We start from the raw sequence: 23,294 nt of genomic DNA, 5'->3' as shown, positions 1-23,294 counted from the left end.
AAAGGTGAAGGTTAACTGCAGGACACCCTGAGACTGGCTTTGTGTCAGACCCCTTCCAGCATCAGCCTTGGCCGTATATTACGGGGTGCAGGAGTGTGGAGAAGTTAATTGTGAAGGACGTCGGGCAGAAACATAAAGTCTTCGGCGGGCCTTGTGACGTGGGAAAGTTTTCATCTTCGGACACAAACAAAAACCAAACCAACCGACCGCTTCGGAGGCTTTTCGGTATATTCTGCATTTTTCAGTTTTGCTTGGCTACGTTGGCTAACAGTAAATAAACCAAAGACTCAGTTTACTCCAAAAGTAAGATAACACAGGTCGAGGCAGGACCTGATCCCCACTTTTGCTTTTTGTGAAAACGCAATCCACGAATTCTAGCGGTGCCTTGAATCCTCCAGGGGCCCCCGGGCTTTTCTAATTTGACTTTTCAGAGCGAAAGAAAACTACATAAACACACACAAGTCTCTCACGTTGCTCATGTTTACAACCCCCTCCGCCTCTTCCCCAAGTTAACAAGCTAGAATTTCAATCGTCTCTACTTTTCCGAACTCGTAAACGGTGTAATGAGTTTCATTTGCTTCGGCTACGTTGGGCTGAAACCGCCGAGGTGACCGCAGCAGTGTTCATAAAGATCACAGGGAATCCTCACACACACACACACACACACACACACGGCCCACTTCTGTTCAGCACATGCCAGCTCCGATGGTGACTCCTACATTTGGTGTGAATTTCCAGGCCATTAATTTGAGGAACATCAGTTCTAAAGGAAACCGGCCGACATTTGTGGTTCCTCTTTCAAACGCTCTCCATTAAAGCCGCCGTTAAGCGGCCCACACTGCGTAAATCACGGCTTAAAAACGCGGCGCAGACACATGACAACAACGTGCTCTCTCCTCTTTTATTTCACCAAACACCCCGTCGGTATGTACATAAAAAAACACATGCATTTACATGAAAAGAAAAAATAAATGTACATGACTTTCTTCTCAATGTTCAAACAGCATCATAGATATGTCATCGTAAAATATTCCCTCACAGCTGGAGTGAAATATACAGAAATGTTACAAATATTTATTTTGAATTAAAAACTGATGTGTTCAGCAGGAGATAAAGATGGAGGATATGGCAGGAACGCTTTTACTTTTGAAAAAACACCAAAAAAGAAAAGAAGTGTTGATATGTGGATCTTAAAAAAGGCCAATAATGCACTTTAATACCTGAAAAGAAACATTTACAGTAGTTAGAGCAGGTTGAGGTTTAGTTCAGTTGACTTACTAACTTTTTCTGATGCAGCTGATGGAATTGGAAGTTGATGAAAACCACAACTGGGAGCTGAAAGCTCCTAAAAAAGAGCTAATTGGTGGATGTTGAGTCTTTATTTATCTTGTCACACTACTGAAAGTCGCCTTTTTCACGAATCCGTCCAATCCCAACGACTTCATAATCATCCAGTCCATTTTTCTTCCTGACTTTTATGAATGGGTTTTTTTTTTTTTTTTATATATTTGTTGGCAAATCCTAAACGCTCCTCATCTCATTAAAAGGATTTACAGATTTTGGTCACTGTTCAGTCTGAAGCTGCTCAACGCGACTCTGCCACATCACAAACACCAGAGGGGGGCAGTTGAGGTTTTTCTGTGTTTTCCAAACTTTTCCAAACATGGAAATAACCAGATGCACTTTGCATCTATTTTTATACCTGTTCAGGAATCTTAACGGCCAGTAAAACAGATTGCCACTTCACATTTAGTCGTTTCCAACTACTGAGCAGCAGTTTGTGTGATCGGTGAATACTTTTATTTTAAACGCTGCAGCCGCCATATTTGCTCACCGACCTGAGATGAATTGTTTTTTACTGACATCTCCAGATGCGCCGAACTGGCTCACAGCTGCTGTTTCCATCTAAACTCATTAAACTTCATGTAATCTCCGTTACTGTCCATCTGTCTGTGGAAAGAAAAACAAAACAACAACAACAACAACAACAAAAAAGAGACTCTTTAATTTTCCCCACATATCTTCCATTTAAAATTCCAAACTCCGTCCAGATGTTTGATTTGCAGATTTGACCCAGAGGTCAAAACGACGTGGCTGAGCGAACCAACCGCCGTTTTTTTCAGACCTACCAGTCCGTTTGTTTGTAAACTTTCCAAGTTTAAACCGAGACGGACTTTCCAGCACTGATCAGAAACTCTGGCTTTTTTTTTGTGTGTGTTGTTTTTACAGGGATAACAGGACCTTTGAGGAAACGGGACTGTTTTGTTTTATGTCTGTTCTAGCGCTCATCTGTCCCCGGGGGGTGACAATCACAGCAGCACCGGGGCGAACGTGAAACCGCACACCTGAAAAATCTGCTTTCTCCATTTAGTTTAAAATGTGCAACTGGTGGGACGCTCACAAGCGCATCCCTGGATACTGAAAACTCTGGGTGCACCCACTGTAGCTCAGTTTTACATAACCACACTGAACACATCCTAAACCCCCCATTTACACAAGCACACACAACTTTTTAAAAACAACAAAGTATTAAAAACAGTGAACATTATAACCCCCCCTTTTTTTTTTATTAAACTGTTTTCCCCTGAAAACACTCAGCTAATGTTTTCCAAAACCTTCCCTCGCTCTCTTTTTCCTGCCTTCATCCCTCCCTTGTTCGCTCTGTGCCTCAGGGCCGGAGGGGTCCGCTCCATATTGTCTTCATTAAAGCCGACAAGCATCGACCTGGATTGGAAACATGGTGTGTGTGTGTGTGTGTGTGTGTGTGTGTGTGTGTGTGTGTGTGTGTGTGTGGAGGAGGTTGAGGCTGCCGGCTCCTAAATCACATTCTTTAAATTCCCTGTAAACAAGAGAAAGAGAGAAATGAGAGCGGTTGGTTGGGTAAGGTTGTGTTAGAGAGGTGGGGAGGGGGGCTAACACATACACATCCAATAAAACACAAACACACACAAACACACACACACTTGAGTCAATGCAAAATAACATCTGGCTGAGGTAAACTGTGTCACTCCCGAGGAAATACAGACGTGCAAATGAGGAATCGATATGGAAATGACCGTGTTAAGAACACTACAAGTTCATTTGCATGAGGACACAGATTGTGTTTCCATGTCCAAAACACACACACACACACACACAGACACACACACACACACAAGCAAGTTGACACAATAGCTGCATTATAAAGTCTGGTCATCGGTTTCCTTCAAATGTTATACATGAAACAATGAGGCTTTGTTTTTTCTGTTGTGTTATGTTAAATGCCCAGATTGTGAAGAACACACGTCAAACACACACACACACACACACACCCTGGATGAATAGTTGTCCTGACAAATTATGCCTCCACTAACGCAGAGAGGGAGGATGTCCTGTAGGTCGGCCATTGTGGAGCTGTCGTAGTGGCAGCAACTTTATCGAGAAGCAGTCAACAACAACAACAACAACAACAAAAAACAACAACCTGGAATCAAAACTTCCATGTTTTTTCACGATGCTCTGTGCTCTATCCTGATTGGATGATTCAGTCTGTCGATCTCACAGTAGCCACACCCCCTAATTCTACTCTATTCATGGTGTACCTTCCTAATAGATAATAGATTGAATGCTGGTTTTAGATACTTGCTGGCTTCACTTTACAGACACTTTATGGCCTAAAATTTACATTTATTGAGTAAAACAAGAGTTAACTGAGAATTTGTTTTTCATTCATAGTTAAAAATTGTCAGCTACAAAATAAGTCAGCAAATATTGACAACCACAGAGTTTGTGTGAGACACTGCTCAAACACTGATGGAATAAAGGCGCACATAGAAACTAAGGACAGAAGCGGAGTCTCTCTCTGCTGCTGGCTTTGCAGAAAAATAAAAATTCTACTGCGACAAGAGGAAAAGTCTGAAAAATCATGATGTCAGCTAAAAACAGGAAACACATTAAAAAGGAGAAAGAGCCTCAGCGCCGACAGAAAAACTGCTCACAGGATATTTCTAGCTCGATCATACAATGATGATTAAAGGTGACTTTAATCACAGTTATTTCGTATCCAGGAGTAACTTGTGATGTTACGCAGAATTAAATTAATCTCATCTCCATCTGTAAGACTCAATATTCATCTCGTGATTTTTCCACCTCTCTTTCTTTGCCGTGAATATTTATTACTATTGATGTTAAACTATTCATCTAAGAATTGTCGCCTTCTTTTTCTTTCTTTCACCGGGTCCCTCCATCCTCCTGCTCTCTCTCCTTTCCAGATGTAAAAGGTAAAGTCTCACAAAGTGACGAGCGACCACGGGGGCCTCTGATATTTACTACCTGCAAACGCTAATCTATCACAGCATCTGGGATTACTGTACTGTGTGTGTGTCTTTTGCTGGTCTATCATTTGTGTATGTAGCTCTTCTCAGTTTTGTGTTATAAAAATGTGTGTATGTGAGATATGAAAAGCATCTTGTCAGCATGGAGACGAATTAACGAGCAGGAGAGCAGGATGTAAAAACTCAATATTTCCCTGCTGACACGCAAAGATAATATAAGATACAGTCGCACAGAAAGGCTGACAATTTACACGCACACAGAGACAGACGCACACAAGGAGCCTCTGGGGAAATCATCCTACTGTCGTCTCATAAACACAGATCTGTGAGTACACAAACAGCTGCCGCCGCCTCCGACAATCGCACTATAAAAGTCCCATTTTAATTAATACGGACACTTAACAAGCCCGAGTTTTAATGATTGAGACAGAAAACACAGGAAAGCCTGAGTAATCCGCTCAAAACATTTTTAATTCTGTGTTGTGTCATTGTTTTTATGTTTGTGTTGGACACTAATTACCTCCTCTATGATCTGGCGTGGTGGATTTTTTAATGTGTGGTGGCTCTCTTCACCAAATTTAAAGAACAATCCACCCGACAGCCGCAGCACTTCATGGTCTATTTTCCTCTGAATGGGAACATCACATAAAAAATTAACGCCATGTCGTATTGAGGATTTGAAATGAGAGACCATAAACTCATAAGAAAATTATACTGAGGTAATAAACCAAAAGAGGAGTAGGGCCATTTTCACATAGACTTCAATCCACTCCAACAGCAGAACTTAAGTTTGGCTTGGAGCTAATCCAGGTCATCGTGTTGATTTTTTTGTTTTTGACCACAGAGGGTGGTGAAACTTCAACAAGTTAAAGACCCAAAAGAGAAAAATCGCCTCAGTATTTTTACAGCCACTGTCGGCCCGCCGCGCCACATTTCCATCTGATATTAAAATGATATTTTCTCGTATAATAACGCACTGACAGCTCACATTGTCTGTGATCGATGTGTGCTGTTGGTTAAACATATGGCTCAGAGACATAACACATGCTGAATTGTACTGTGGAAAAAAAAAAAAAAAAAAAAGATTTTTGGGGATTACCACTTTAAGATTGAAATCTTTACAGTCCGTTTCTGCCAGCAGACAGCGCAGATGTGGGCACACACACAAAAACATGCTATAACACACACACAGACACACAAACGTACAAACTCACACTGCCCAGTTTCTCGGGGAAACCAATGTTTATAAGCGCGCAGCACTTCCAAAACCAGAAAAATACTTACCCACCCCAATGAGGTCATGTGGATATGTTTGCCTGGAGGTGTGCGAGTGTGCGCACGTCCTTATTTTGTGTTCGTTAAGTTAGCAGACATGTAAATCTTTCCTTAATCAGAGACAGAGACACAAAGACACGCACACTTAGTCCGATTTAATGCCGTAATTCGCTCGGTCTCTGTCGAGGTTTTGGGTGTTGCGCTGCTTGTGAGGTCAAGCTCTTTGTGACAAGACTAATTTTGTGTGAAGCAGTTTGTGATTTGACGAGACAGATGGACTGAAAGGAGAAGTACAAAAGAGAGAGAGAGAGAGAGAAAAAGGACTGAAACTTCAAGAAAAAGAAAAAGAGCTGATAAACGACAGGAGACGCTCAGTTGCCTGCGTCTCATTTCTTTGATTCCCTCCATCCGTCTATCCATCCGTCCGTTCCTCCCCCTTTAATCAAAGACGTATGACTAGAAACCAGCAAAACAAACTCCCTGATGGGACCTGCAGCTGATTGACAACACGTTCACTCTGATGTGGACGAAAGTTCAGAATCTAGTTTTCATTCGCACTAAGTGGCGTCGCCCTTCGGTTTGTGAGCTTTGAGTTTCTGATTCGACCTTCGCCATCTTGGTTTGTTTTAAAACCAGATGAAACTGTATTTGGAGGAGAAGGTGGATCAGAGGAGGAGTGAGGATGTCTCCTTTATGGTCTATTTTCCTCTAGACAAAAAAAAAAAAAACAACAAAAACATCATGCTAACGTAGCTTCCTCCTGTTTGGCTGTTTTAGAGAAACTTGGACGGCGACGGCGCAGTTGATGTCCTTGAAGCTTCATCCATCTTTATTTACAGTTTACGTTCATACAAACTGCAGTTTCCCACCATCTGAGCTGTAATTATGAAGCCAGCAGTCCCGAGTCACTCATTAGAGAGAGGACATGTTTTAAAAGGTGACATCATCGGTGTCGTTAGCGCTCAAGGAATCTGAGCAGACACCTGAAAAGTAAAGTCTAAATATCCTGAATGAAAACGAAAACAAAGCTTGAAATTCAGCTAAAAACAACATTTATGTTGATGTTTTTTTAAGACAAAGCCCGTTTTGACTTTCGTGGTCGAGCGGAAACCAAATCCGTCTCGTGCTGTTTGGTGCTGCTTAGATGTGTTAGATGTGTGTTAAATAATTGTAGTTTATCTCACACTTTTCAACATAAAACATGTTTTTGGGCCTCATTTTATTCCCTTTGGAGTTTCTCGAGTCAACCGTGTTTTCAGCACCTTTCAATCAAACTGTAACACACTCCCACACAACTGTGATGTCAAATACAACGTTCCCCTAACAGAAGAAGGGAAGCACTGTGGTTAGCACTTTCACTCCATGTTTACACAAGACCCCGAATCTCGATTTCTTCTTCTTCTCTCAAAAACTGTCCGGAAAATGAACTCGTCTTTCTGTTGTGGCAGGTTCCTGACTTAGCATCCAATAACTCTCCCGCCGCTCAACTCTTCACCTGAGCTTCACCCTGACGGAGGAGCTCCCCCGGGTGCTGCGGGCTGTCGGCGCTCAGACCAAAGGCCCACAGCTTTAGGTGAAACCACAACGCACTCAGACTCACGCTGGCGGACGAGTACACCAACATAAAGGACGATATAGAGAGGGGAAGATGCAGAAAAATAAAAATACCGCATGTGTGACAGCAAGGGGGTTGTGGGTAAAAAGAGCGAGGTTGATCGTGTATTCACACACACAAAAAAGGGATGTTAGGAGTCACCGGGAGGAGAAAATAAAGAACAAGTCATACTTTCATCCCACACTGAGACGTATAGGAACAACATCAGAACATGAAACCACACATGAAAAGAGCCAAGCAGAGACAGAAGGGCTCACACACAGACACACACACCTGCTTACCCACCACACAAACTGACACACACCTTTGATGGTGCTGATGACCTGGTCCAGGTGTTTGGTGCCGTTGCGGTCAGGTCGACAGCTCGGGCTGATCTCCAGCGTGTAGTCGGGTCCGTATTCTGTGAAAAACTAAACAGACACAGAAAAGACGTCATAACAATCGTCACAACGGGTCAAGATTTACTGATTTCAAAATGACGTCTCCTTTCTTCTTTGTCACAGTCGAATTTAATCTGTCACATCTGCGTGCGGTCGCTGTGGCCGAGCCAAAGTACATTTTCTTTCTCTCTCTTTTTTAAGGAATGCAGCTGCCTTCCTGGAAAATTTCAGGCTCCGTTTGGACTTTAAAGAACTGGACTGTGAAACTGACTAGTGATGAATATTTACACAGGATTTCAGGGATCAGTTCTCTGAAAAAAGGATATAAATCCATAACGGTGGAAAACATCAAAGACAACCTTTGAAATATTGAGCCATGGCTTTTTTCTCCCTCCAACATTTTCACTCCTATCTATTCTCCCGTTGCATTTATGGATTAATTGAATAAATGAACCCTGATCCAGCCATGTCAGTTGGTCTGGGAGCTAAACGCTGATATTAGCATTTTAAAATCGTGCTACTTTAGCCTGTTAGCACAGGTGAGGCTCTGTGAATGTCATTATGAAGCCAAGTATCGGATAAATTATAATCCTGAGCAGATGAAAAGTTAAGGGATCATTAAAATCGTTACAGTTCATCCTCAAGGGAAAAACAAATGTCTCCAATTTTTATGGTAATCTGCCCACTAACTGTAAAGGTTTTTCACTCAAAACCACAAAAAAATGAGACTCATGATGGTGCTCGAGGGAAGAACAGGAGATGACCAAACTCGTGAGTATTCATCCTCTGAGGAACATTTGTACAAAAAAAGTCATGATAGTGTATCCCATAGTCTCTGAATTATTTTGGTCTGGATTAGTTGAAGTGGTGGACCGGCCAAAATTGGGATCCAACAGCCAAAAAAGTTGAGGGATCGAAAAAGTCGTCCAGTTTATCCTGAGGGGAACATGAATACTGATATCCAAACCAAATTTAAATGTTGCCCATCCAATATTTATTAAGAACTTTCACTCAAAAGCAAAAATTTTGTACTCACGACAGCTTTAGACAAATGACAATTCATCCTCTGGGAAACATGAGCATCTGTGCAAAATTTCACGCTCATTCAATATTTCCCAAGAAACTCGTTGTTGGACAGAAGAGGTACACAAAGTTACACAACTGTGATCCAAAAGCCAAAAACCTTTAAGGGATCATGAATATAACTGCAGTTCATCCTCAGGGAAACATGAATGTCTGCACCAAATGTAAAGGTAAATCCCTCCAGTAGTTCTTCAGGCATTTGAATCAAAATCACAAATATGGGACTCAAAATGAAAGAGCAGGAGATGACAAGCCCATTAGGATCTATCCCCTGGGGAACATTAACATCCTTACAAAATATCATAGTCCATCCAATATCTTCTGAAATATTTTGGCCTTGATTGGCTGAAGTGGTGGACAGACTAGATTTGTGAGCCAAGAGCCAGAACACACATAAAAAAGTCAAATCAAATCAAATCAAATAAAAGCTTGCAGATGGACACATGTTCTTTATATTTTCTGAACCTGGTGTGTTGTCTAGGAGTCGAATCAACAATAACAAATGTATGAAACCGTCTCGCCTGGTTCATGCACAGAAAGAAAACGTAACGCAGAACTCAGGAGAGGAACCACAAATCAGTCAAACGTCCACCAAGATAGACAGTGTTTCACCAACCAAAAAAAAAAAGGTGAGGGGGGGGGCCTCTGAGATCATTTCAGCAAATTCCAAAGGCTCCTGGCATTTCATGCAGTCGGACCGCTTCCATGAAAACATAAAAAAAGAAAAGAAAAACAGGTGGGAAACCAGAGAGTGGGTTCAACCAGAAGTTAAAAACAGAGCAGGTCGGTTGAAAAATGCATTTCCAGGGAATTTGTAGGGCCGTGACTCAGTGCCATGAGAGCAAAACAAACTCGGAGGCCAGGTCTGACCACAAGTGCGTCAGTCCATTTGCAGCCACTGTTGTGAAAGCCTTGGACTCAGGAAGACTCAGCAGAACGCACACAGCAAGCCAAGGTGACTGAGGCCTGAAGCTAAAGCCCCGCGCTCCTCCGTGCATACCACAGAGATATACGTTTATTTTTGTTTTATTTTTCCTAAAAAGTTCTCCTTTTAAATGTGATGCTGAGCATTTGTTGGTTTCGAAGCAACAACCTTAAAATCCGAGCATGAAAAATGTTTCTTAATCTTGAAATGAGTAGTTGGACAAAGCATTTTTGTCCAGCGTTCAAAAAAGCGGCTGTTTCTGAGCTTTGATCCACGATGGGTAATGACCATCAAGTCTGAGGCCGCAACTTGTTTTCTGAAATTTCAAAGCCACGGAGCGAATCTGTGATTTACTGCACCGGGAACAAAAATTTGTATTTCGTTTATTGATTTATCACTTGGTTGTTTCTTCAGTTGACAATTTAGTCCTCAAATTTCAAGCACCAATCCAAAAGCTAAATGAAAGGAACGGAGGAAAAACACTGGCTTACTGATGTGTCAACAATTACACCATGTTTCACCATGTGAATGGATATTGATCTTCTCATCTGGCTCTGAGCACTGACAGCACACCACATCAGAATTCCCTCCTCCTTCAGGTTGGCAAATCGCTTCAGTCAACAAGCTGTATTAATTTCCGCACTGATGCTACGGCCATTTTTATGACAGAGATATCTTTAGTGGATTAGATTTAGTGGTCTCATGAGAAAAGACATCAGAAGGTGCGTCGGCAACACACTCACAGGCCTGTACAGATGTACACAAACACAACTGAGCCGAGCCAATGAGCAGCAGGAGTGCACTTTTGTTTACTCGGGAGACAAAGACTTTATTGTCTTTGTTTAATAGTTCTGTTCGTACGAGTGTGTGAGTCAGAGAGAGAGGCAATTTATCCTATTGTGTGTTGTAAAAAGTCAATTCGTAGGAGCCTTATTAGCTCTGAAGCTAATAATAATTATCAGAGTGGAGTAGAAACGTTCAGCCCGCAGCCTTTCTTCTTTAAACCGGTTAAAATGAAAGAATGTGAGTAGCTGTCAGAGGGAGTTTGTGATGACCCATATCACTACGTGTGAACAAACCTGAAAGACTGATCAATGTCTAATTGCACCACTGCACTCTGGACCATCCATAAGGGTCTGACTGTGTTTCAGCCGGGAAATAAATGAAATCTGGACCAAGACCTGGGTGGCACACTGAATCAGGTGAGCCAAAAAAGCCCGAGTCCATGAGCTTGTGATGTCATTTTGTGGGAGGGACAGATATAGCTGGACGTCGTCTGCATGGAAAAGACATGAGGAGCTGAATATCATATCCATTTTTAGCTTATTTTGGGAAATGGAAATAAAGTGTTTTATATTTACTTACATCGCCATCTCAGAAATCACATCAGCAGATACCCAACATTGGAGGACTCCTGCCTGAGGTACATGTAGAAGGAGGTAAGTGTGTGCGTTTGTGTGAATTTCTGGGGTATTTGCATACGAAGGTACGGCCTTGATCTAATATGTGTGAGCTTGTATGTTTCCAATTAGCTCTGATGAGTTCTGTGTCTTACCTCCGGTCTCAACTGAGCTCAACATGAGAGTAGTTGCCTCACACACGCAAACGCACACATGTACACCCACAACGTATTCCCATGAACCCAGTGCTCCGTCTCCTGCTGTCCAGCAACACAACACACACAAATCACACACACTGTCTCCTGCTGCCTGCTTGTTTGGCTTGGGGCGACCATGGGGAGAAGAGAGAGAGGAAACGAGGACGAGAGTTGTGCAGACACTCCTTAAAGAAGCACTCATACTTTTATAATACCGCCAACATTTTTCTTTTTTTTTTTTTTACATTATTACCAACTCTAGACAGCTGTAGAGTGAGAGCAGATAAATGAGAGATTTTAATCCACGGTGCAGTGACGCAGATAGTGTACATCACCTGGACAAGGTCAAGAGACAGAAAATACCCACTGGCTGGCTCCAGCGTCTAAGGCGGAGACAGACGGGGGAGATAAATATTGAAAGGTCCGAGGCTTATTTACCATGGTCCTTAACACGGGCCCTCTGCTCATCACTCACTGTCAGTACAAGCATTATTCTATGGGAAACACTGGCCTTGACCCAGAAAGAGCTGCGTGTGAGTCAACACGTGTTGATGTTTTAAAAATAGCAACAAAATTAAAAGGTTTGAGTGCAGATACTGTCCTTAGACTGCTTTAAAAGTCTTGAGGGCATCACTACTAATTAATAAGACTATATTATTATATTATTAGTTAGTTTGATAGTGTGCTTTAAAGATTTGAAAAGTCTGTAACCACTTTCCTATTCAACTGAACATTAATGATTACACAATCAATTGATAAAATCATTTTTAAATTAGTAATCTAATCAAAACAGCATCTATCCATCTAATAGCAAGGGGATATCTGTAAAAGTAATGTGTAGTAAATGATAGTAGTGGTAATTTAAAAATTAAGAAAAGGACGTGTATTTTTAATTTGAAGACTAAATTCACATTCGTCAGAAAGCCCGAGTGTGTGCTCATGTACATGCATCACTGTGTGTGTGTGCGTGCGTGCATGCTTGTTTTTACAGTGACCAGGCAGGATCTCCAGCTACGAAGGATGCCGAGCTGCACAGCGGAGGGGAAAACGTCTTGGAAAACAAATGGACTGCGTCTGCTATCAAGCTGCTATCTAATAAATGTTTTCGACAAGGAAAGAGAAACGGCCTGATGCCCAAAATCACAGTCACATAATGCACGTACACCACTTTCTGCTTTTGGACTCTCCCTCCCTCCCTTTTCATCTTTTCATCGTTCCTAATCTCATCTGTCAGCTTTCCTTTTAAGGCAGGATACCCCCTCAAATAGTATTGTATGTTGAAATGTTAGGAAAGCTGAAGCCAACCCAGGGAATTTAATTCAACACATCACTTTTCCCGTCTCTCTAACCTTTTTATTATTGGTGTTACATTTAACTTGACTGTGTTCATCCAAATTCAACTGAATTCCCTGTAAAATATATTTGATGGCCAGTTTTTAACATTTTGCGTGAAGCTCTAACACTTAAATGGTTCCAAACTTCAAGTGTCTGTTGGACCCTCACGTGATGGGAGTTACATTGACACATCCAAACTTCATCGTGTTAAAGAAGCTCTAAAGGCCCATTAAGAAATGTGAAATAAACATTTAGCAACAAACGTCTTTCTTTGTGCTGACTAGCAGTGGAAAGAAAGCCTTCTTTTCTCTGCTTCTTACTCTTTCAACTGAGTAAACGATGCCAACCATTTAGCACCAGCCCAGTCCAGCTGTTCACACTCGTATCCGGGCTGATTCTGAAGAGACGTGTTATTACTTCTTGTCTTGTAAATGCAACGATGGCTGAAACTCTTAAAAAGACTGGACAGCCGTAATTGTTATGTGGCAAAAGCAAAGCTCACTAGGAGCTTTAAGTGCATTCTGCTGTGTTTGAAGTGACCTCAGATATAACCAAGATTAAGCGAGAAAATTAGGTTTTTCATTTGTGCTCCAAAATACAGGGCCAGAGGGTTTATAAAAACATCTTGCCTAATAGGCAAATAGGAAAATTGAAATGGAGATAACAAAGTGAATGATGATTCCACCTTCGAGGATCAAGTCTGTCCATGAACTTGAAACCCAAACACATTGAAAGATAATTGCAACACAGACACGACTCCCTGAGGGGAAACAGTACAGGAAACTAACTCTTTCACTTCATTGTTGCTGCATCCCTGTAGTCGCCGAACCCTTTCCAAGACTCAAGCCTCGGTCAAATATTCCACCGCTGAAGAATTTTAATGGTAGAGGATGAAAATCTCTAATCTCAAGACTGTAGTCTTAGAATCAGCTTGCTCAATAACGCGGTTCTCTCTGCTATTTTGCAAATAGATACATTTCCCCAGGTCTCAAAACGTACGTGGTGCTGTGGGGATGTTTCCGGCCATTGAGCCCGTGTCTCTGGGAGCAAACACATCCCTGACGGCAGCGAGGGGCAGGACAGGAAGTGGCTGCAGACAGGAAAAGAGGAAATAAAGAGGCGGGACGCTTCCCTGCTGCCAATCTGGGACCAGAGACATCCTCCCTTCCTGTGTGACTCTGAGACAGACACACATTTGTATTTACTTCTGTTCTGCTTAATAAGAGACAAGAAGAAATCCACCAACTCAGTTTGAAATTTCCCCAGCAGCACTTTCCTGGGAGGAGATGGTACTGCCTGATTTATATAGCAAGTCAAACGATTGCTTAACTGGCTGTTTGGGGGGTGTTATAAATAATTTAATTAGAAATTAAAGGATGTTACACTGCCAGCGTTGTCCAGAGTCAGTGACATGCCACAGGCCTTTCTTTCCATCCCAATTTGGTGTCACTCTGGTATCTATAAAAGAAAATACTGTAAGAATTTAAATGTTAAATAGAAACAAAAACCCCTTCGAGCATCTCTTATTTGATTGTTCTGTGGTTACAGGATTGGAGGGTTTGCAGATGCATCACAAATCTGTTAACTGCTCCCCTCTGGTTTATTTTTATTTTGTTTATCCTGTGCAAAATAATATATTTGCCAGATGCTTGTTTCTCCTATTTCTGTTTAATAGCTGGCCAAACCTCACTGCTGCTGGATATAGAAGAGAAAGTTCTCTTCGATATGTTTTCATAAACAAGACAACACATTTTTTCACAAGAGTGTTTTAGAGCTATTGTTATTTACTTTTATTAGTATTCTGTTCAATGTGTATTCAGTATGTGTGTTTTCCCACTAAGGCAGCAGAGCGGCCGCAGGAAGTTTAGATCTGTGGTTTGTTTTTATCAAACCACAGCGAGGCTGGGAGGAACTGGGCTGCTGGGAAATGACCGAGAACACATTTGGAAAAAGGGGTGGGGAGTGTTGGGTTGGTGCAGGTTGAATTATTAAAAGCAGACAGATGGACAGATCCGTGTGTTTACCAAACACTTTTACTATTTCATATCAACAACACAGTTGCACGGCTGTCCATCATCCGTCCTGGTTTATATTATGCTTAAAATGGAAAATCCACAATTACAAGTTTTGACCCGTTAGCATGTTAACAAGCTAATTTTTAGAACGCAACACTGATAATTATGATTTATTGTTAGCAGTTTTGCAAACATTGATGTTAATGTTTAAAACACCAACTTAACAAAACAGCTGACAATAATGTTCATGTTACTTTAATAACTTTTCCACTTACGGCTGTAATCTGAGAAACAATTCAATTGGAACAATTTTTTTCTGAACTGCATCAAAGTAACGGAGTGGATCCAAAAAGAACACCAACAAATACACAATATTAATCTTTAAGTGTCATTTAGGTGTCATTCATATAAAAGTATCAACAATACTATGAAGATATCCTCCTCTTGTATTGTAACATCACCTGCATGTTAATTTGAAAGAAGAACAGCATGTCATGCCACAAATAAAAGGTCCTGGTGAAGTGATAACAATGATAACAATCTCTTCAGAAACAAAGTGGATTAGAAAGACAATCTCCATGTCCATCTAATCAGAGGCACAAACTAATCTTTGCCCTCCACAGCTATTCTTAGCAGACCTCATACTGCCGCAGTCCAATTCACATGCAGATCGGCTCCACTGCTATCACACAATGGGGGGTCAAAAATGTATCAGCTAACCACTGACACACAATACAAGTCAACGTGGAGGGTTAATCACTCCAGACCTGGCGGTGAAATTCCTCATTCAAACTACAAAAGGCCCTTTTTCTTGTGTTTTTAAGATATTACAGAATAATAATGTGATGGAGCGGGGCCATTATGTGGGTTATCTGCAGTGTAATATTTTGTCTGGAAATCAGTGAATATTACAGCACTATTGTTGATGTGACTGTCCAACTCTGACTGATGATTGTGTTTTTAAGACTACTATTTTAAGCTATTCAGCCAAGTACACGACACAAAATTCATACACGCATTCTTGGATGGAATATGGTTTATATCATTAAGAATAAATTCTTTAAACAAAGTATTCTTTAACAAAATTAAAACAAGCCAAAATAGTTTGGATTAAAATCAGCGAACTTGAGCAAATTGATAAAACAAACTTCATGTGTTTGAAGTGCTTGTTTTTGGACGTTGGAAAAGACGTGACGCATCATTTATTTTTTCAGTTTGACGTGCATCTGTCAGTTGAGGACAGAGATGAGATGGAGCAGCTCAGTGAAAACAAACAAAAATGTACTTCTCCTCAGACCTCGTTCGTTTTGGACACACTTCATTTGTACAACTCCCTCACTGATTGATTGCAAGTTTTGTCTTCCACTTTGAAAATTCTTTATCATAAAGTTTAAGTATAAAAAAGACTATTAAACAGGCTAGAGCATTATCTGACTTTGTGTATATGTGTGTGTGTCCACCCTTGTGCTGTACTGTAGACAAAACCTCATGAATACACACATTCATCACACACTCAGAGAGAGAGGGGTACAAAGGTAGGTTTTGTTCCCCATGTCGCTGGAACTTCAGCTTTGCTTGGTCATCATGGATAAATGCCCCTCTTATCGAGCACAACGGGCACAGCGAGCCACAAAGACACACACACACACACACATCTGGGTAAAGCTGTGTACTGCAAGACTTCAGAAGCAAGTTACCTTCAAACTGGATGGATAACATCTTACTAAACAAGAGAAAGAAGATGACAACTTCAATATTTAAGTTTGGAAAAATTAGTGTTTGTTTTGTCCATCTTTGTGTGTGTATGTGTGTGTCTGTCTTCATCATCTGTAGCAGCTGCCTGCACTGATAGTTGCTTTGTTTTCAGTGAGTGCTCCTTAATGAGGTCAAAGGCTATTTAGGGCCACTGGACGCTCACGAGGAGAAACAAGAGGCACCTTCATCACAGTCTCAACACGCGCATACACACACACACACACACACACACACACACACACACACACACACACACACACACACACACACACACACACACACACACACACACACACACACACACACACACACACACACACACACACACACACACACACACACAGCTATTCATTACATTTGACCAAGACAAGGTCCAAAAATCAGTTGCTGGAGAAAGAGACTCTTTGTGTGTGTGAATATAAGAGCAAGAAAGACAGATGGCTCCACTGATTTCTATTTGGAGAGAGAGGATGAGTCGATTTGATTTACCAGTCACATGGCCACATGGCCCGTCATTCACAAACATAAATTCCTCTGGCTTTTTATTCCCTTTCTAAATTAAATCTAATAGGTGTTCTCTTTGTATCCACACTGTGACCAAATTATGTTAAATAACCAGATTTAGCTCAACAAAAAAACAAAAAACAAAGAAAAAAAAGTTTAATGTTGGGTTTCATAATCATGTTCATGAATCAAACAATAAGAGGAAGTAAACTTCTCGTCTCATTCTCAATATTATAATAATAAAATATTGAGCATTTAAAATTGTAGCTTTCTTTAATGTGTGATTAAACCTGTATATGGTGAAAATTTCACCTGGCTGCCAGGTAAGATGCAGAGAGGAGTCTGTGTTCATCAAGGGCCGCCTCTCTTCCCACATACACACTCACCTGGAGACAAACCCCTTTATTGAGAGGCAGGCGGCCATCTTTGATTAGCAGGAGTGACTCAGCAGACAGTGAACACAAGGGGGTGTGTTGGGGTTTTTGTGTGTGTGTATGTGTGTTCGGCTTCTTTTGTGAGACAGTGCAATGAAAGAGCGCATTTGTGTCCATATGGGAATATGTATAAATGTGTGTGTGACTATAGCCATCACAGTGACAGATTGAGCCAGTGTGTGCGTGTGTTGTTATACCTCGTGGTCTGGTATCTCCGAGGAGAGGGTTTTTCCCAGCACTGCCGCCGTCAGATAAGTCCAGCAGCGAGCCGTATTAGCCAGGTTATATCCTCCTGGTGACGGAGTGGGGGAAAAGGTGAGGATGAAGTCTGTGATTACGTGGTCAAATGTAAAATGTATCCAGGTCAATCCCTCAATAGCTACATTGTAATTCGTTGCCTGCTTTCTGGTCTATTTTCCTTTAAACGGGATTATCATCAAAAAAAAAAAAAAAAAAAAAAAAGAATATCATGTTGTGAAAAAGACTTGTAACTAGGGACTGAGACCATAGACTCATTAAGAAAACATTTTCCCATAGACGTACAATCTGACTTCTTATAACAATGAGCTGAGTCGCCCCCTGATGGTCAGTAGATAGAAGATGATTTCTAAAAGTCTAAAGCTGATTTCAGCTAAAACATAAAATATTTTGTTAACTTTAAATCAGAACTTTCATTTCGGTAAATGTGGTCATTTAGAAGTCTGCACGTCAAGATAAAGTCATGGGGCAAAAAAGAAAGTGTTGAAACTGAAAGAAAAGTTATTGGCTCTCCTTCACACACAAGACAACTAGAGAGAGAGGAAGGGCTGAGGAGGAAGAGGATGGACTTGAGCGATATCAAGAGAACGACAAGAACCAAGAAAGAGAGGAGAATGTAATGAAGAGAAAGTATGTAGGACAGAGAGAGAGAAAGGAAGAGAGGTGGGATTGTAGTTGAGTAAAATGGCTTCATTGTGTCGTATAATTAGTAGCTATCATCTGGCCAAGAGCTGAGGGGTCTGGAACAGAGCGCAGTGTGTGTGCTTGTGTGTGTGTGTGTAGATTGTGCACTTGATGTGTATCTGTAATTGTGCACAAGTGAGTAAATAACTGCAATTCAAAGCAAATGCACACACACACACACACACACACACAAAAAAAAAGGACTTGGTAGGGTATTGTCATTTGGTCATGGAACACACAAACACACACATATGCAATAAAGATGAACATGTGGAAACACATCTGCCTATTTACACACAAAAAGATACACAAACACAGTATCAGGTAGAATAATAACACGCGTGTGACGTACCTCCTCCCAGCAGCAGTGTAGGTAGCTGCCACTGCAGGACATACTGCAGACACTTGCCCACCCCCACCGGGGTCATGTTAAAGGAGCACATGGGGTCTCCTGCCATTGTGTCAGCGCCCAGCTGCATCACCACCGCCTCTGGGTTGAACTGCACCCGCACCTCCTGCATCACACTGCAAAACGAGGCAGCAACAACGTTAGCTGCTGACGTCCGATGGATCAATCAGCAGTCTATGATCTGTAATCCATCCATATCATCCAATCAAAAGTCACCACTTAAAATAAAATCAAGCTCACTAGTTATCTGTTTATTAACATTAAAGACATTGATTGACATTTTAGAGAAATCGAACACGCATCCAGTCTGTCTCTGGAATTTACTGGACTGTCCTTTACCAGTAAATCAATAATCAGTTTCATCATTTAATTTAGCGGAAGCTTCGAGGCCACTTAGACCACAGACTGTTTTGACTCATATTTCCCCGGAATTTTGTAAAAACCTTGGTGAGACTTGTGTCTCTGTCAATAACAATTATAATTTAAAGAGATCTAAAGAGACCTGTTTTATTTGGAAAGTGGGGCTGCCTTGACTTGTGTACTTTGGTTTTAAGTGCAACAAATTTTTTAAATTTGGTGAAACTCCTGTTTATATTTTGGGGGTTTCTGGGTAATTTCAAACAAAACTCTGGCACTTTTAGCAGCATCAGGTTTATATTTTCGAGTTTAGTTGAAGAGGAAATCCTACAAGTGGATAATATGTAGTTTAAGAGGAGGGAATTTCCTGTTGGAGTGACCCTGAACAAAACCTTGAAACTCTACCAGCTTTAAGAAGGAGTCCTTTGCAACTGACCATGACCTCTGACTTGAAGGAAAGGGAGGAAAACACAAAGTAAAAGTTGCCTCTCTGCTGCATAGGCAATTCTAGATATTTTACTGTGTGTCTGTACCTGCTAAAAATCTGGTAGTATCTGTCATCCTTGATGCCGTCCTCCAGCGGGACGTTCACAGCGTACCAACGACCTTTACCCATCCCAGTATCAGAAAGGTCGCCTGTACCTAAACATGCACACACTTATCGTACACAGTATCTTATCACAACACAGATTAAACTGGATGCACCTCAAACATTTGCGAGGACCGACCTGGAAAGAAGCCAGGGGAGAACTTGTGCAGAGAGACGGTCATGACTTTGGAGGTGAAACTGAAGGCATCCTCCACCCCTGCAGGGAGGAGGAGGAGGAGAACACCATCATGTCATGATGAATGAAAACAAATAATGTGTAATACAAGTTCACTACAAGCTCTCTGAGGATCTGCCAGATCTCAGAAACTCAGCGAACCCAATTTAAGCCTGGTGATGAAAAAGAAGCAGATTTCTCATCAAACGAGATTCTACCATCTCCGTGATGCAGGTCGACGTCCACGTAGAGGACTCGCTCATATTTCTCTCTCAGTTTGAGGATTCCCAACACAGCGTCGTTCACATAACAGAAACCTGAAGCCTCGTCCCTGGAGGAGAGACAGAGAGCACAAAGCAAACAAGATAAATATGAAAGGAAACCGTTCAAACGTTAGCAAGTCTTTTCTTCTTTAGTCCAACAGAAATACCGGTATGTCTGGTACAAACCACAACAGCTTTCTCCAAAATGATTTTGATTTGTTGTGATTTAAATGATTCTGGCTAGCAACCCACACCTGTTTATTTGTATATGCAGTGGGACACAGCAAGGGCAAACAGGGTGAATGACTCTTACTTCTTAGCGTGGTGCCAACCACCCGCCCAGTTGATAGCTACTTCGCACTTTCCATCCTGCAGACACTGGGCTGCGGTCAGTGTGGCGCCTCCTACTGCTGCAGCGTAGTCAAATATCCCCTCCACCACCGGGCAGTCATAACCTGGAGACAGAGGAAGGAGGAAGTTGTGTTTTTTGAATGTTTTTATTTACCGGAGGAGCTGCTTTTTTAACTCCATAGAAAATACGCTTACAGTTTTATTTCAACATTTCCCAACACTTAAATAATGTAATGCGCAAGCAGGAACATCCATCACATAATCAAGAAAACTCCAGAGGAGAATCTGTTAATTCCTTCTGGATTTTCTGTGACACAATTTGGTCTTTGATGGAAAGCTTTTTTTCTGCACAGTCAGCACTTCCTACCCAGGGGAGGTTAAAGAAAACTGATGGCAGGCAAAGGAAGAGAAGAGCAAAAGGGAGGAGGCCAGAGATGAGGAAGGTGAGCGCACAATATCAATTGAAAACAATAGAGTGTAAGTGAATTCAGGAGAAGCTACCCGAGAGATAGAGTGAGCCATTAATCCAGGAAAAGGTGGAGTATTTGTAACAAGACAAAGGGATGGCAGAATACAATAGGAGGAAGAGGATGGGATGAGTGATGAGCCAAAGATACAAAGAAGACCAAGGGCAAATGAAAGGAGGGAAAGAGGAGGCAAAGGTAGGTAATGAGTCAAAGAAATAAGAGGAAGTTGAGTCAGCATTATACCGCCATCTGCTGTCATCAAACAAGCACTGCACAAGTTCAAATTCCATGTCCCCATCTCTCTAATTTCATCCCTTGGTTTCCCTTTACATAAACATGATCTAATCCGAACCTGTTGAACACCAACAAACAGCACAATACGTCTTTAAAGAAAAAAAGGAATCACCAACAATAAAACCTGCACATCTGCTCAAAAAAGTCTTGTTCTCCAAGTCATTTAAGTTTTTTCCCATTTCAAAACTGTATTGTCTGATGACATGGATTGTGTACAGGAAAGAGTCCACCCCCACCAGGAAGAAAACCAGGTCATCTGCTCAGAGCATTCAGCTAGTGAGTCGCTTGAAGGTTTTATTTTTTAAATGACAGCTGAAAACCTGAATATGGCTCAACTGGACTTTCAGTGAATTCTCTCGCATCTCACTGTTCTTATTGATTTCTTTATTTGGTCTCTATAGTGGGGCGGCATAGCAGCACAGTGACTAGTGCCTCACAGCAAGAAGGTCTTGGGTTCAAACCCTGGTGAGTTTTTATGTAAGGAGTCCATTTAAATGTTATTAAGGTTTATATATAAATATAAACATATACATAAGGAAGGGTGTGGCTGCTTTGAGTGAACGTGAGAGAGACCCCTGATCAACAAGTCTTATTTTTAAGTCATAAAGGAACATGAATGTTTGACACAAGGCCCAACATCACCGGGACGGTGGGAGGGTGATGCAGCTCTAATTCTCCGCTCACCCAGGCCATAGTCCACCGACTGGGGGTCATCGTTGTCTCCGTCCTGGCTGATTTTATGAAGATGCTCCAGGTAGGAATCAGTGTGAAACTTGGCCATTTCCTCGATGGTGGCAACATGTGGCTTCACAACACTAAATAAATCAAAGGCATTATTGCGTCGAAGAAACAAATAATAATAATAATAATAACGCCACAGTCCAGTTTCAGTTTATTTGTTAGTGCCATTTTTCAAGCAAAAACATGCCAAATGCTTGCTCCAGCTTCTGAAATGTGAGCATTTCTAATTGTAAATTCAATACTTTAGGGGTTGAACCAAACAAGACCTTTAAAAATGTCCACAACAATAAAACAACTCACCTCATATGCTGAAGCAGCCCATACGCTTCAATCAGTGAGTGGACCATACTGGCCTGGAGATGATAAAAACGACAGACACCACCTGTTACTGAACAAACGGAGGGTTAGTTATAAACAGGTAACTAGCTTCGTCCATTCAATCCATCTCACCCGGTTTGGCACTTTGGATAAAGTGTCGCAAGTCTCGATATAATCCGAACTGTAAACGTAGGCGACTCTCCGTGTTCCGCCATCGCTGTCCTCGTTTCGACTCATCGACGAAAGTGGAGAAAAAAACGAAACTTCAATTTGTTTGACTGAAACTGAAAATACAATAAATTTCGCAGCGGTGCGACTCAAATGCGAGCGGCGGTCCCGTTTCCTACTCTGGTGTTACACCGTCAACAATCCCCCTTCCTCCGGCCCCCAAAGCTCCGGGGAACTCGGTTTATACTCTCATTTTTGGCCTCTGACTTCAACTGAAGTGAGGAATAATAAAGTATTTAAGTTGATAAACCACAAAGGATAACATTAAAATTATATTTTGTTTTTTTCAGCGGAAGTTAGGGCGCAAAATAGCAGCAAAAGGTCACGCTAGTTTAAATCGAACGTTCCGCTTAACGGACGTTTTGGACGTACGGAGCGTGGACCGAAAAGAATTCTGGGACTTTTTGTAGTTTTCTTTGCTGTAAGTTGTAAAAGGCCAACTTGGTGGTAAAATACGAAATGATTTCTTTTAAACTATCATCGGGCATTTAGTCAGATGAACACTTATTTTAATCCAAAATTACCTTTATCATATACTTTGGAAAAATGGTCAATATGGATGTTTTGAAGAAAAGATGGAGAAGGCTTTTAATTTTGGATGCCAAACAGATTTTATTTATTTTTTAGTATGGTTTAACTGCTTCTTGAGACAAAAGGTGGTGGCGGGCTTTTTCGTCTCCCAATGTAACAGTTCTGTCATGAGGCCTGCCTGATAACCGATGTTGTCCCTCACAACTTTGACGACGGCAGCGTCCACCCTCGGATCTTTCTTGGATAACTTTCTCTCCACTTTGCGCCTCTTGCCGTAGATCATCTCCAGGTCTTCGACCGCGCCCTCGACCATCCTGTCGTAGTCGTCCTCGATGGGCAAGAAGAACGAAATCAGGACGAGTTCTGAAATGATGGGGCCCGACAGCCGCTGAACGTGG

At 41.6% G+C, this 23,294-nt stretch overlaps 1 protein-coding gene across 2 annotated transcripts; it reads right to left on the bottom strand.

Moving 5' to 3' along the window:
• Positions 1 to 1,433: 1,433 nt before the first annotated feature.
• On the bottom strand, positions 1,434 to 22,473 carry hdac8 (histone deacetylase 8). Of its 2 annotated transcripts, XM_029526349.1 has the most exons (11): positions 22,270 to 22,473; positions 22,120 to 22,172; positions 21,763 to 21,893; positions 20,280 to 20,421; positions 19,922 to 20,034; positions 19,668 to 19,745; positions 19,473 to 19,581; positions 18,526 to 18,698; positions 17,429 to 17,523; positions 7,508 to 7,613; positions 1,434 to 2,839 (listed from the first exon to the last, which is right to left on the bottom strand). In XM_029526349.1, the coding sequence occupies exons 1-11, from the start codon at positions 22,372 to 22,374 to the stop codon at positions 2,817 to 2,819; spliced, it is 1,128 nt and encodes a 375-aa protein (XP_029382209.1). In that variant the 5' UTR covers positions 22,375 to 22,473; the 3' UTR covers positions 1,434 to 2,816. The 2 variants fall into 2 exon arrangements, with proteins under 2 accessions (XP_029382209.1, XP_029382210.1); XM_029526350.1 differs by lacking the exons at positions 20,280 to 20,421; positions 21,763 to 21,893.
• Positions 22,474 to 23,294: the final 821 nt, after the last annotated feature.

This window comes from Echeneis naucrates, chromosome 18, assembly GCF_900963305.1.
Source record: "Echeneis naucrates chromosome 18, fEcheNa1.1, whole genome shotgun sequence".
Taxonomy (NCBI): domain Eukaryota; kingdom Metazoa; phylum Chordata; class Actinopteri; order Carangiformes; family Echeneidae; genus Echeneis; species Echeneis naucrates.
This window is presented reverse-complemented; position numbering and strand designations above follow the sequence as displayed.